The 14652-nt window shown below is 48.0% G+C and overlaps 1 protein-coding gene across 1 annotated transcript; it reads left to right on the forward strand.

The window, feature by feature from the left end:
- Window positions 1–8970: 8970 nt before the first annotated feature.
- Window positions 8971–13335, forward strand: CFAP144 (cilia and flagella associated protein 144). The gene is given in 5 exon segments (XM_061567610.1): window positions 8971–8986; window positions 8989–9114; window positions 9822–9878; window positions 11109–11212; window positions 12217–13335. Coding segments are annotated over 5 exon segments (417 nt in total). The 3' UTR covers window positions 12331–13335.
- Window positions 13336–14652: the final 1317 nt, after the last annotated feature.

Below are 14652 nucleotides of genomic sequence, written 5' to 3' on the forward strand. Positions count from 1 at the left end.
ACAACAAAAACATGAACAAAAAACATCTTAAAGTGAATATGTGACTGAGTGCAAGCAGAAAATCCAAGAAAAAAGCAGCAAAATATTGCAGAAAAAACCGTACACCAACACTGTGTGCAAAAATCCTAGTGGGATGCAAGTCAAACAACAACAACAACCACAAGACAACAATACAACCTGTTGTGACCTGCAGTGTGGTGAGTGGGTGAGTGTGTTGTTGTGACCTGTAGTGTGGTGAGTGGGTGAGTGTGTTGTTGTGACCTGCAGTGTGGTGAGTGAGTGGGTGTGTTGTTGTGACCTGCAGTGTGGTGAGTGGGTGAGTGTGTTGTTGTGACCTGCAGTGTGGTGAGTGAGTGGGTGTGTTGTTGTGACCTGCAGTGTGGTGAGTGGGTGAGTGTGTTGTTGTGACCTGTAGTGTGGTGAGTGGGTGAGTGTGTTGTTGTGACCTGCAGTGTGGTGAGTGGGTGAGTGCGTTGTTGTGAGCTGCAGTGTGGTGAGTGAGTGGGTGAGTGTGTTGTTGTGACCTGCAGTGTGGTGAGTGAGTGGGTGAGTTGTTGTGACCTGCAGTGTGGTGAGTGAGTGGGTGAGTGTGTTGTTGTGACCTGCAGTGTGGTGAGTGGGTGAGTGTGTTGTTGTGACCTGCAGTGTGGTGAGTGAATGGGTGTGTTGTTGTGACCTGCAGCGTGGTGAGTGAGTGGGTGTGTTGTTGTGACCTGCAGTGTGGTGAGTGGGTGAGTGTGTTGTTGAGACCTGCAGTGTGGTGAGTGGGTGAGTGTGTTGTTGTGACCTGCAGTGTGGTGAGTGGGTGAGTGCGTTGTTGTGAGCTGCAGTGTGGTGAGTGAGTGGGTGAGTTGTTGTGACCTGCAGTGTGGTGAGTGGGTGTGTTGTTGTGACCTGCAGTGTGGTGAGTGGATGAGTGTTGTTGTGACCTGCAGTGTGGTGAGTGGGTGAGTGAGTGTTGTTGTGACCTGCAGTGTGGTGAGTGAGTGGGTGAGTTGTTGTGACCTGCAGTGTGGTGAGTGAGTGGGTGTGTTGTTGTGACCTGCAGTGTGGTGAGTGGGTGGGTGAGTTGTTGTGACCTGCAGTGTGGTGGGTGAGTGGGTGAGTGTGTTGTGACCTGCAGTGTGGTGGGTGAGAGGCTGAGTGTGTTGTTGTGATGGTTGAACACAGTATGGATGAGACGAGACAACCTAGCAGACCGAGTTGTCAACATGGGTGGAGGAATCAATGACTTCACATTCACGGGGTCAGTTGCCGAGTGCCCGCGGTTAAAGGGGAGAGATCCGACCGGGCTGGGAAGTACAAAGAGGGCGAACTGAAGTAATCCATGTACTGCAGTACAGTATACATGTCCAACGCTTCGTCAATCCACTGCTGGTCGATCATGGAGACACTGCATATTTCACTAGACTCTACCACGCTGTTCAGGTCGGGTTGGTGTGACGGGGATGACGCAGGCCACCGTGTTCAATGCGCTGTTGCCACCTACCCCGACGACCTTCTTCAAGGGCTAGACGTCAGATTTTAACACAAATGCAGCCCTCACTCCTCTCTGGCCTTGGCCCTGCCCTCAGCTTGTGGTATTTGTATTTCATATACAACAGAACGGTGGGAAAGCAAAAGCACGCAGCCTCTGTGCTGCGGTGTGCGAAAAGCCACCAGCAGTTCCTCAACAAGTACATTTACATCGTCTTGTCTTGGGTCACCATCGATGTTAAAAGACTGGCGTTGACGGGTAAGGTACTGTCGGCACTCGGCGGTACAATCACTTAATTCTAGATTTGAAGCTTTCGTGACTACAAGGATTCATATTCTTAGGTTTTTTCGGTAAAGTCACGTAGGTAAAAAATTAAAATTAATAAAAGTAAAAGAAAATTAAAAGAAAATTTAAATCACGACGTTTCGGAGGCAACACAAGCTTCCGTCTTCAGGTGGAACCGTCACAGCACGATAGCTGTATCAAGTAATTGAGAGATTCCAAGAGATACTACCCCGTATATATACTGGTTGAGGGGGGGGGGGGCAGGACAGGCCCCCTTTTTATTATTATGGTAAGGTGCGGCTTGAGACTACGGCTAGTCTACATAACAAAGGACTGAGCCTTTATTATGGTAAGGTGCGGCTTGAGACTACGGCTAGTCTACATAACAATCACTATCGCTTTGATCCCTGTTGCTGAGCTACCGTCATCTCCTCGTATAGGCTGCATCAGCCAGAGTCTGCACAACACTTGGTATCCCCAAGCAGTATTCTTACCATTGACATAGGCCAGGGGTCGGACATCAAAAAATAACAAGAGCCCCCTTTTTTTTAGTCGAATTCAGGAACAAACTCAATATTTCAAGAGCCGTCAATTGCACGTGGAACACGAGACGGTCGTCAATACATAACGTCGCCCAGCAGTCCTCCTTGAAGAGCCGCAGATTGCCGACCCTCTTGCACACGGCGGTCGAGTGCGCAGGCGATGCAACTGCCCCGGTGCCCACAGGCCGAAGGGGGTCCAGGTGCCAGGCTTCGAAGAGAGGAGACAAATTGGACTGGGGGTTCCCATTTAAGACTACAAAGGTTTCGCTCGCTTTATGCGGGTTCGCTTTATGCGGGCTCGCTTTGTGCGCCCCTTGTTTTGGAAGGCATCCTCTGCATAGGCCAGTGTTCTTCATTGTAAGGTCCGCAGGCCACGAGCGGCCCCTGGCGGCCTTTAGTGGGGCGCCTGACGTGGAGTCCCCGACAATGCACAACGTGTGAAAACAATACCTATCATCATCATGCTGCTGCTGTAAAACCCAACAATGGTTTCAAATGGTGTGGAGGCCTTCGCACTGATGATGTCTTATCGGTGAAATTGTTCCACCCCCGCACCTCCACCTCTGAAAATCAAAGTTCAAAGTTAATTTATTAGGTATATCCCTGTGAGCCATTCGGTTCTTGAATCGGGTGCAACCGCAACAAAGAAAAACTAAAACATGAACAAGAAAACATCTTAAAGTGACCATGTGCAAACAGAAAATCCAAGAAAAGACAGCAAAATATTGCAGAAAAAAATCACCGTACACCAGGGGTCGGCAACCAAAATAACAAGAAGAGCCATTTCTTTCCAATTCGGTACAAAATTCAGTATTTCAAGAGCCGCAATGCATCTGAGTACATATTGTACATATCATAATTGGTTCTTTACCCTTCTATCTGGCAACAAAACTGACACCTTTTTGCAAGGAGTCATGTTTGCATAGACTGCAATACCTGCAGTCATAAATACAAACAAAAGACATAACTCTGATAATGTGCACTGTCCTTGAAGTTGATTGGTCCACACCCGAGACAGCTTTCCTTCGAGCCTAGTCTCATATGGGTTGGACCAGATGACGCCAAAAGGCGCACAACTCAAGGACAATGCACCATCAGAGTATGAGAGCTCGGGGCAAGCATCTACACTATGGGGACCTCATTTGCCAGTAAAAATATGATAATTGGTTCTTTACCCTTCTATCTGGCAACAAAACTGACACCTTTTTGCAAGGAGTCATGTTTGCATAGACTGCAATACCTGCAGTCATAAATACAAACAAAAGACATAACTCTGATAATGTGCACTGTCCTTGAAGTTGATTGGTCCACACCCGAGACAGCTTTCCTTCGAGCCTAGTCTCATATGGGTTGGACCAGATGACGCCAAAAGGCGCACAACTCAAGGACAATGCACCATCAGAGTATGAGAGCTCGGGGCAAGCATCTACACTATGGGGACCTCATTTGCCAGTAAAAATATGATAATTGGTTCTTTACCCTTCTATCTGGCAACAAAACTGACACCTTTTTGCAAGGAGTCATGTTTGCATAGACTGCAATACCTGCAGTCATAAATACAAACAAAAGACATAACTCTGATAATGTGCACTGTCCTTGAAGTTGATTGGTCCACACCCGAGACAGCTTTCCTTCGAGCCTAGTCTCATATGGGTTGGACCAGATGACGCCAAAAGGCGCACAACTCAAGGACAATGCACCATCAGAGTATGAGAGCTCGGGGCAAGCATCTACACTATGGGGACCTCATTTGCCAGTAAAAATATGATAATTGGTTCTTTACCCTTCTATCTGGCAACAAAACTGACACCTTTTTGCAAGGAGTCATGTCCTTGCAAAAAGGTGTCAGTTTTGTTGCCAGATAGAAGGGTAAAGAACCAATTATCATATTTTTACTGGCAAATGAGGTCCCCATAGTGTAGATGCTTGCCCCGAGCTCTCATACTCTGATGGTGCATTGTCCTTGAGTTGTGCGCCTTTTGGCGTCATCTGGTCCAACCCATATGAGACTAGGCTCGAAGGAAAGCTGTCTCGGGTGTGGACCAATCAACTTCAAGGACAGTGCACATTATCAGAGTTATGTCTTTTGTTTGTATTTATGACTGCAGGTATTGCAGTCTATGCAAACATGACTCCTTGCAAAAAGGTGTCAGTTTTGTTGCCAGATAGAAGGGTAAAGAACCAATTATCATATTTTTACTGGCAAATGAGGTCCCCATAGTGTAGATGCTTGCCCCGAGCTCTCATACTCTGATGGTGCATTGTCCTTGAGTTGTGCGCCTTTTGGCGTCATCTGGTCCAACCCATATGAGACTAGGCTCGAAGGAAAGCTGTCTCGGGTGTGGACCAATCAACTTCAAGGACAGTGCACATTATCAGAGTTATGTCTTTTGTTTGTATTTATGACTGCAGGTATTGCAGTCTATGCAAACATGACTCCTTGCAAAAAGGTGTCAGTTTTGTTGCCAGATAGAAGGGTAAAGAACCAATTATCATATTTTTACTGGCAAATGAGGTCCCCATAGTGTAGATGCTTGCCCCGAGCTCTCATACTCTGATGGTGCATTGTCCTTGAGTTGTGCGCCTTTTGGCGTCATCTGGTCCAACCCATATGAGACTAGGCTCGAAGGAAAGCTGTCTCGGGTGTGGACCAATCAACTTCAAGGACAGTGCACATTATCAGAGTTATGTCTTTTGTTTGTATTTATGACTGCAGGTATTGCAGTCTATGCAAACATGACTCCTTGCAAAAAGGTGTCAGTTTTGTTGCCAGATAGAAGGGTAAAAAACCAATTATCATATTTTTACTGGCAAATGAGGTCCCCATAGTATTGTACATATCGTCAAGAATCAGCCCGTAAAGAGCCGCATGCGGCTCCGGAGCCGTAGGTTGCCGACCCCTGCCGTACACCAACCCTGTGCAAATATCCCAGTGGGATGCAAATCAAAAATGAGTGAAGAACGCTGCTCTCGAGCGATGGAAACCTGAACTGTGCACGCAAGTCGCGTGGTGCTGCCACGTGACTTGCGAGGCAATTGCCGGGAGGAGCCCATCGGTCACAAACTGCCGCTCCTCGTTGTGTGTGACCCCCTAGAAGCGACGCACGCCGTGAATGACTTAACGCTTTTGTCTCCAGGCTGCGCGCACGCAACCCACCCCAGCTCTCTCTCTCGCTCTCTCTCCGATGGGGTTCGACATCACTCTGCATAGAGCGCATCTCTAGAGGGGTTTGCTCGGTAGGGCCCAACGATTAATCGATTTCAAATCGAAATCGCAATTTGAAACAATGCGATTAGCAAATCGCAAAGGCTGCGATTTTTTTTGCGATTTGAAAAGTCCTATTACTTTCTTGTTGGAATAGTTGTGTTTATTATTATAACTTTATTTAACTTAACAATTGTTCTATGTTTGATTGTCATAATTTTTTTTTCATAAATACATGTTGGAAGCAATTAATATATTTTAAGCCTTGCATTAGAATACATAGAGCAGTTCATATTTTGATGGAATAATGTGGTAATTCTCCATCACATGTTTAAAATCTATTTCACAGTGGATATTGGACTGAAGCTTGACTTAACACATTTTAATCGTAATCGCAATGTCAGAAAAAAAATCGCTATTTTTTATTTTCCCCAAATGGTTCAGCCCTGGTTTGCTGGAACGGTGGTGGTGGGGTGGGGGTTGGTGGGGGGGGCTGGTCCCTGGTGTGGGTGGGTGGGGGAGGAGGGGGTTGCCGTGACAACGGCGTAAACAAACAGTGGCAGCAGGGACGCGGAGTGCAGAGACAGAGCCGGGCATCGCACGGGACATGCGCCCCGCATAGGTACGGGTGGGACAGGTACGGGTGGAACAGGTACGGGTGGAACAGGTACGGGTGGAACAGGTACGGGATAGGTACGGGATAGGTACGGGATAGGTACGGGTGGGACAGGTACGGGTGGAACAGGTACGGGTGGAACAGGTACGGGTGGAACAGGTACGGGATAGGTACGGGATAGGTACGGGATAGGTACGGGTGGAACAGGTACGGGTGGAACAGGTACGGGTGGGATAGGTACGGGATAAGTACGGGATAGGTACGGGTGGAACAGGTACGGGTGGGACAGGTACGGGTGGGACAGGTACGGGGTAGGTACGGGATAGGTACGGGTGGGACAGGTAGGGGCGAGATAGAAACGGGATAGGTAGAGGCGCTCGCCGGCATTATCGCGTGTCCACGTTCTTCCCATCATCACTCCAAGTTGTACCGCCACCTCCGTCGTCGTCGTCGTCATCTATCCCAAGGTTCATCGTGAACAGCCATCAACTGTACGTCTTAAGATGTAGTACTTATGATCATTATTATCATCACCGTCAACGTCACCAACGTCGTTCTATGGTTTCATATAATCTATCCAAGATGTATAATTTCATACTCTGAGGTTTTTTTTCGGTAAAGTCACGTAGGTAAAATAATAATACTAAAATAGCAAATCTAATGATTTAGTTTTTTTACCTACGTGACTTTACCGAAAAAAACCTAAGAGTTTGAATCATTGCAGTCACGAAAGCTTCAAATCTAGAATGTATAATTAAGGCAGCATTATATTCTTGGTTCTTTCGGTAAAGTCACGTAGAAGGGAAATAATAAAAAAATAAAAAAATAAAAATGTTCTGTGGATTCCACACCTGATGACGATTGCTTGTGTTGCAGTCGAAACGTCGTGCTAATTTTTATTGTTTTATATTTTTATTATTTTATTATTTCCCTTCTACGTGACTTTACCGAAAGAACCAAGAATATGAATACCTGCAGTCACGAAAGCTTTAAATCAAAATTCAGCAGCATTGTTTTAGGAAAAGCAAACGCTGGACTGGTTTCGACATTTACTGTCTCATCAGCAGTGCCAAGCCTGACTCCGTTGATGAGACACTGTACGTCGAAACCGATCTCGAGTTTGCTTGACTTGACTCAATGCTGATGAAATAATGAACTCCCAGAAGGTTGGTGGAATGGGTAAGGACAACTTGTATTTAGTATGCGGAGATACCTATTTGTGAAGGAGACGTCTGCTTATTTGTTACTTACATTCTCCACGATGGCGCTCGTGATTGTGTTGAGTTATCGAAGATGTAGGTCCATCAAGTCGTAGACGAATCATCATCTACACAAGTTGCATCGTCATTATCATCACGTTGTTTGTGCCTCGTGAAGAGTGTTCGCCGAATGTCAATCACATCATCGTCATATATCCAAGGTTCCATCATCGTCGTTAACAGTATCAACTGTACGTCTGAGTTGTATTTATGTAACACTATTTTTGTCTCTGGGTAGTAAGTGTTATTTTCTAATTGCTTATGCCTCAAAAGAATAGTAAATAGCTATTATTCCCCACAAACGTTGCTTTTGTGACCAGGACTCTATGTGAAGGAATGACACAAATGCACACGTTTTCTCATTGAAAATAGGTACATTTCAAAATATCACTGTCCTAGTCACAAAAGCAAAGTATGTGGGAAATAATAGCCAGTTTCTATGCTTTTGAGGCATAAGCAATTAGAAAATAACATTTACTACCCAGGAACAAAAAAAAAGATTTATTGTCACAGTGAATAATCATCACAGTCACTACCATCACCTGCATGTTAGTTCTCAAGAGTCAAATTGAGTGAACACAGTGAATGTTTTGTGTGATTGATGGAGTCATTGGTGACCGGGTTGAAACTACCGACTCCACTCGACTTGAGAACGTGGTTTCGTCACAAATACATCTACGTGGGTCTATGGGCCTCTGTACATCAGTGGGTCTCTATGCGAGGACAGTACTGGGTATATTGGGTCTCTAAACGAGTCTATTGGATTCTGCGGAAATCTTTGGGTCTCTGCATTTAACTGTAATGAATGTGTTTTGGGGGGTGAGATCGCATAAATATGCGTCGTTAAACCCGCCACCACCCGACTCAGCCAATTAGTAAGGTTTGTCACGTTAACAAAACGTGTCAATTCGTTACTAGTACAGCACACTGGTGCGTTGGATAGTAAACCCACAACATTTACATTATAGATAATATTGGTCGCCACAGCCGACGTGTTAAACTCTCTGTATTTAAGTTATTCTTTTATTTTTATTAATTTAAATTTCATTTTTTCCCTACATGACTTTACTGAAAAAACTAAGAGTATGAATCCTTGCAGTCACGAAAGCTTCAAATCTAGAATGTATTTAAGTAATTGTGGTGACCCGGCTGTGACCATCAACTTGCTCGACTTGAGAACCCGGTGTCATCAAAGGTGACCGAAGCTCGCACACAGAAGTCTGAGCCCCATGATCTCTCAGTGGTGCCCATTCGGCACCCCCAGCACACGGCAACTACGAACCCCGAGTGACCATCCCACCTCAAGCCTGCGTAGGATCTGCCTGCCGTCTTGGAAACCATTGTCCCCTCTACGGGGTGGTCCAGATGTCTCGTGACCTCTCAATTAATTGACCCCCCCCCCCCTAAACATTGCACGTTAATTTATGTTTTAAATAAACATCACTTTAACAAAAATAGTAAATTTTAGAGAATTAAATGGGGGGGTCTCAAGACATCTGGACCACCCTGTTCACTAACACACCCTCTCTCCGAGGCCACGCAGAGAACGAGACGAGGTGCCGGTGTGTTGGCACGGCGCGGCAACGATGTCTGCCGCCAAAGGGCCCCCCCGAAGGAGAAAGAGCCCCCCAACGAGGTCCACCAGAACGCGATTTTGTGCGAGTCGATCCGCAAGGAGGAGCGAAATCTGCGCCTCTACACCGAGTTCAGCATCAACCCCTACCGGAAGCGTGAGGCTGCCACCCAGACATTGTTTAAAGTGCCCCCCCCTACCCACCCAATGACCCCCCCCCTACCCCCTACCCACCCACTGCCCCCCCCTACCCACCCACTGCCCCCCCCTACCCACCCACTGCCCCTCTCTCTTGATGGGTGCGCACCCCACAACACACAACACGCACGCACTAGAGGTGCGATCTCGATGTTGGGGTTAATCTGAAACAATACAACAACAAACATTCGAAAATCAGGCCTGGATACGAACCGTCGGACTATCCAAACGGCAGTGACGTCACACTGTCCCACCCCCTACGCTGCTCTGCTCTGGTCAGTGACTCAGATTTCTGTTCAGCACCCAGAACACCACGTCCAGTATACACCTCTTGCGATAGCTGTGGCTTGGGTTGCCATTGGAAAATAGCTTCTTAGCTCAATAGGCCTTACCCGAAATAAAATGACTGGCTGCCAATCACATATCACCTACTCAAGTTTACCGGCAGCGCAGAAAAGTACTCAGCGAGAAATTAAGCCCTTCGCATATTATCGGCAACAGGACAATTTTGCTGACCCCCCACCCCAGCCACTCATTCATCCCACACGTTACTCCCACTCGAGCTACATTTCAGTTTCAACGAGCTCAGCTGCTTCTACATGGAACCACCCCAAGGATCTGGGGCCTGTAACCCGTCCGCGTGGCCCTCTTGCTCGTGTGTTGCAGTTTACGCCATCGCCGACAAACCGAACGCTCCCTGCAACAGCCAGAGCTACGAGGATGGTACGTGCGTGTTGAGTTGGCCATTGTGGAACAGGAGGGGATCGAATTGAATCCTTGTCCTATATATGTCTCGCACACGTGTTCGTTGTTTTGTGTTTCCAGTTAGAGGGTGGCGGTTATTGGGGGCGCTGGGCGGTGGTGGCGCAGCGGTTCGCGTTCTGCGTTACAAAACCCGGCCACCTGCGTTTTATTTCCCAACCACGGATAACATCTGAACCAGTCTTGGTCTTCAATGCGTACTTAGTGTGCCGTGTAAATATCAGCACTGGGGAAACAAAGGTGGGCGGGCGTGATGCCGGTCACACCACCCTCCCGTGCACCCTGTGCCTCCCTGAACAGGTGCTCGCAAACCACATTTGCCCCGTTATTCCGAATTACTATACGGGGCATCTTCGTTGGTGTTTATGGTAGTGGTGCGAGTGGTGGTGGTAATTTTGGTGACGATTCTGGGTGCTTATGGCCGACGAGGCAAGGAAGAGAGTTCGATACCAGGACACTGCCGGTCTGCACACCTTATCGCTTGCAGCTGTAGTAGCATCGTGTGATAATCACCCCACAGCGAGCATGCCCATGTACTGATGTGTACAAGAAACTTCTCCAAATGTCAGTCGGGCACAGCATTCACTTAAGTATCTTGTGTTGTACAGAGTCGAGACAGGGCTCATTTGTTTGACGATGACCAACGTATGACCTTTGACCTTAGGGATTGGTTAAAAAAAATCGCGACCTATAATTTCCCCTGTTTTAATCTTAATTGGGTTTAAGAATCGTCGACTATGCTTACAAACCGCACAATTGAGTTTAGAGTTGCGATTTTATTAAGTGTAAAATTTTACATTTCATGACATGTTTGGGAGTCGTTTGCTGGGGAAGGGATCTGATTCAGTGAAATGTCACGCGCATTTACCAGCACTCTAACACCAGACACGGTAACGCGCAATGCACCTGGTGAGTCGGGGGATCGTTTGATGTGATTTTTGTCAATGAGCCAGGACTAGATATTTCACTTATCAGTACCACCTGAGATGGCAGAACGGTTGCATTTCCTCTATGTGACAAATAACGATGAATTGTGCGATAGCTGTTTGCAATGAGTGGCTTATCAAGTACTTCACTCTCAAATAATTAACTCTCCAATAACCCCGAAAGTTGTGCCACCTAAGCTGGTACCGATTTCAAAATTGGCCTCACTGACTATATCGCTCGCTCGCTCTGCCCGTCCTCTGCCAGCCGCCTTCACCGCGGCGTTTCGCCGAGCGGCGCAGGGACCGCGGGAGAAGTTCACCTTCCCGCAGACGGAGGCGCAAGAAGTGGGGTGGAACAACACTCCCCTGGTACGGGAACCCTCACGGCCCCTGGGGGAACCCGTCACGGTCACACCACAGCGAGCGCAACCACAACCACCAGCCGGCCGCACCGCAACCATCATGCAACCACAACACAAACACCACCCATAGAGCTTTCCTCCAGAAATCGCCCGACCACAAGTGTCATCCAATGGCTACCACCCAAATAGTCTACCAGTGATTACCTGGCTACCAACACCACCCAGCCACACCACAACACGAGTACCACCACCTAGCCTGCCAGAATTATAGCAACCGTAATCTTCGTCAACAGTACCATCGTGCCCAACTCGCCTGACCACATTGACAATAGACCACGATCATCATTATCCAGTCTTGCCACGACCACCATCTACACGACCTCCCACAACCCGCATGATCAGACTGGTGTGCATTATGATTCTAGATTTGAAGTTTTCGTGACTGCAAGGATTCATACTCTTTGTTTTTTTCGCTACGTTGTCCCCACCTGAAGAAGGCGCTTTTGTTGCGCCCGAAAAGTCGTGATTAAAAAAAAAATTACCTACGTGACTTTACCGAAAAAACTAAAGAGTATGCATTACGTTTCGATTTAATGCTTTCGTGACTGCAGGGATTCATCTTCTTGGTTCTTTCGGTAAAGTCACGTAGAAGGGAAATAAACAAATAATACAAATAAAACATAATAAAATACAATTCTCACGACGTTTCGGCCACAACGCAAGCAGCCGTCTTTAGATGAAGAACAGGTCTGTCGGAAAGACAGCGTCTGAATGAACACCACCAAGCTTGGCAGCGTATATTTAAGCTGGGTTAGAGGAGGAAGGGCGCCTTGACATGCAAATTCCTTTGTCAGTGTGCAGCAGGGTGCATACGTTTTCACCAGAGCGCAGCAGGGTGCATACGTTTTCACCAGAGCGCAGCAGGGTGCATACGTTTTCACCAGAGCGCAGCAGGGTGCAGCAGGGTGCAGCAGTCACACTGTGCCCCCCCCCCCCCCTCCACACACTCAGATCGACACGGACCGCACGGACCGCAGGCTGAACTTTCCCCGCCAGGGCTCAGAGATCACGACCTACATGGAGGCGGCGTGGCGACTCAAGGAGCAGACCCAGAACCTCAAGTGACGGAGCCTCGTCCACCCACCAGCTCCCTGTTCACTCGTGGGAGAATCGTCCGTCCATGTTCATCCGTGCGCAAGAAGTCTCGCTCACCCTTACTCTCAACCAGTGTCAGCGGTGTGTGCACTTGGTGGTCTCAGAGGCAAGATAGGTGCTCGCCCAACCCATCCGCAACCCCCCCTCCCCATTAATTGTTGAGCTAGGGCGCAGCCTCTTCCTCCGTCGCCTGAAAAGCGGTTCTCATTCGTAAAGTGACCCAGTCAATGCGTTGCTTCATCCCACATGCCCAGGAATCCAACTCTTGTTTTGCTGATTTGCTGACGTGTCTGTCGGTCATCCCTGCGTTCCTAGCACGAGACCCCCCAACATGTTGCGCGGGGATGAGCGATGGATTAAACATCGGCAACGATCACCTCTACGAAGTTGCAAGTTCTGTGAGAGAGTGCGACCTGACCTGGACAGTGCGGACGATGTGTAACGGATCGATTTGATTGGTTGTCCTTTATAGAATGATATTGGTTAACACTTTGCGTTGGTATCATTGTACTGTGATTAATAATATCAACTTGTAACGTGCACAGTATGTTGAACTTCTTTCGCACCGTACGTAGCCAACCGTGCTAATCGAAGGTGCGAGGGAAGGACAACAAACTAAACACAAAAAGCAGTTCTAAACACATTAGTTCGTCAATATAGATGATTTAAAAGTGCATAGCTCCTGTGGCTTCCTAATATCGGACGGAAGAGCGTTCCAGACGGCCGCAGAAGTGCATCTGAAAGCGCCGCGCTATGCAGTGAGCGCCGTCTTTGTTCGATGGCCAGCGAGGATACACAAACATGCGGGAAGGCAGCCACGCGGTGAGTCATTGCTGAATTTCTTCCCGAGCTCTGTGGACCTCTATCTATTAAGCTGCTATCATCAGCCAATTAATGAGTTCATACGGTGCCAGGAAAACTGAGCATCTGGATAAAACCCACGCATTACGAGGTGGGGGGGGGGGGGGACACACACTATCCCATACACATGGAGACATTATTGGCTTTACTGCCTTCTCCTGGCGAGCGCGTGTAATGGGCACCTCGATGCGCTTGGTTAGGAAGTTTCACAACACTGTGGTGGTGGTGGTGGCCCACCAACCCTCCCCGCCTCCACGGTGCTGGATCACAGACCGCCGTGCGTAGAGCGACCATCGCCCCGGCAAAGTAAACACATGTCCGTCGTTCCACTATTAACTGGAAAATCAAGAGCGGTACCAGCATTACCGAAAGAACCAAGAATATGAATCCCTGCAGTCACGAAAGCTTTAAATAAAAAAATAACAACATCGTTTTAACTAATGACCCCAATCAATGTCTTGCCTTTGACGATCCCACTCCCGCTCAGATTGTGGTGATTTTAGCGCCACCACGTGGCCAGGCGCCAGAGTTGCCCTCTCGTGAAGACATCGTTCTGCTCAACATCATCACGCAATGGTCATGAGCGTCGAGTGGCCAATGGGATGTGTAAATAAACAACCCACGTGTTTGCGTGACGGAACAGATGTGGTGAAGGAGGCAAAATGTTCGCTTGTTAATTTCTGTGTTGTGTCAATTTTTCTGAGTCGCGGTTTGCGAGATGTTAACTCCCTCGCCGAGTATACAGGAGGTCGTGGGCTCGATCTCGACCCTGACGCCTGCTGTATATTTGGAGATTGCACGACTCTCTTTCTCATCATCATCACGGTGGCTAGGGAGATGTTAACTACCTCGCCTGGTATACAGGAGGTCGTGGATTTGATCTCGACCCTGATGCCTGCTGTATATTTGGAGTTTGCGTGTCTCTCTTTCTCATCATCATCGCCACGGTGGCTAGGGAGATGTTAACATCCTCGCCGGGTATACAGGAGGTCGTGGGCTCGATCCCGACACTGACGCCTGCTGCTGTATATTTGGAGTTTGCGTGTCTCTCTCTCTGCCCGTGGTTGCGTGGATTTTTCTCTGGCACCTCCGGTTTTCCCCTCCACGTTTAGAATCAACATCACGCGTTTTTTTGGCTGCTATACATTTCCATACACGTCACTTGATTGAACTGACATTTGTGGCAAGGTCGCTTCTGAAAAAGAAGCTATATCGCTCAGTGTGGGCCTTACCTGATAAATATTTTTTTATAAACACAGTTGAGTTTTATAAACTGAGCGAGCATTTGTCGACTCATAAGCCAAACGGCCTTGGGAGCTCCGGCCGAGACGAGGAGGATGCTTCCGCGTTGATGTCGTTGGGGGCGTCGAAGCATCACGGTGAAGATTTGAAAGAGAGACTGAGAGACCTTGGGGAGAGAGCTGCTGTGAC

This window comes from Lethenteron reissneri, chromosome 39 (genome assembly GCF_015708825.2).
Source record: "Lethenteron reissneri isolate LAM-NWPU_2019-01 chromosome 39, ASM1570882v1, whole genome shotgun sequence".
Classification (NCBI taxonomy): Eukaryota; Metazoa; Chordata; class Hyperoartia; order Petromyzontiformes; family Petromyzontidae; genus Lethenteron; species Lethenteron reissneri.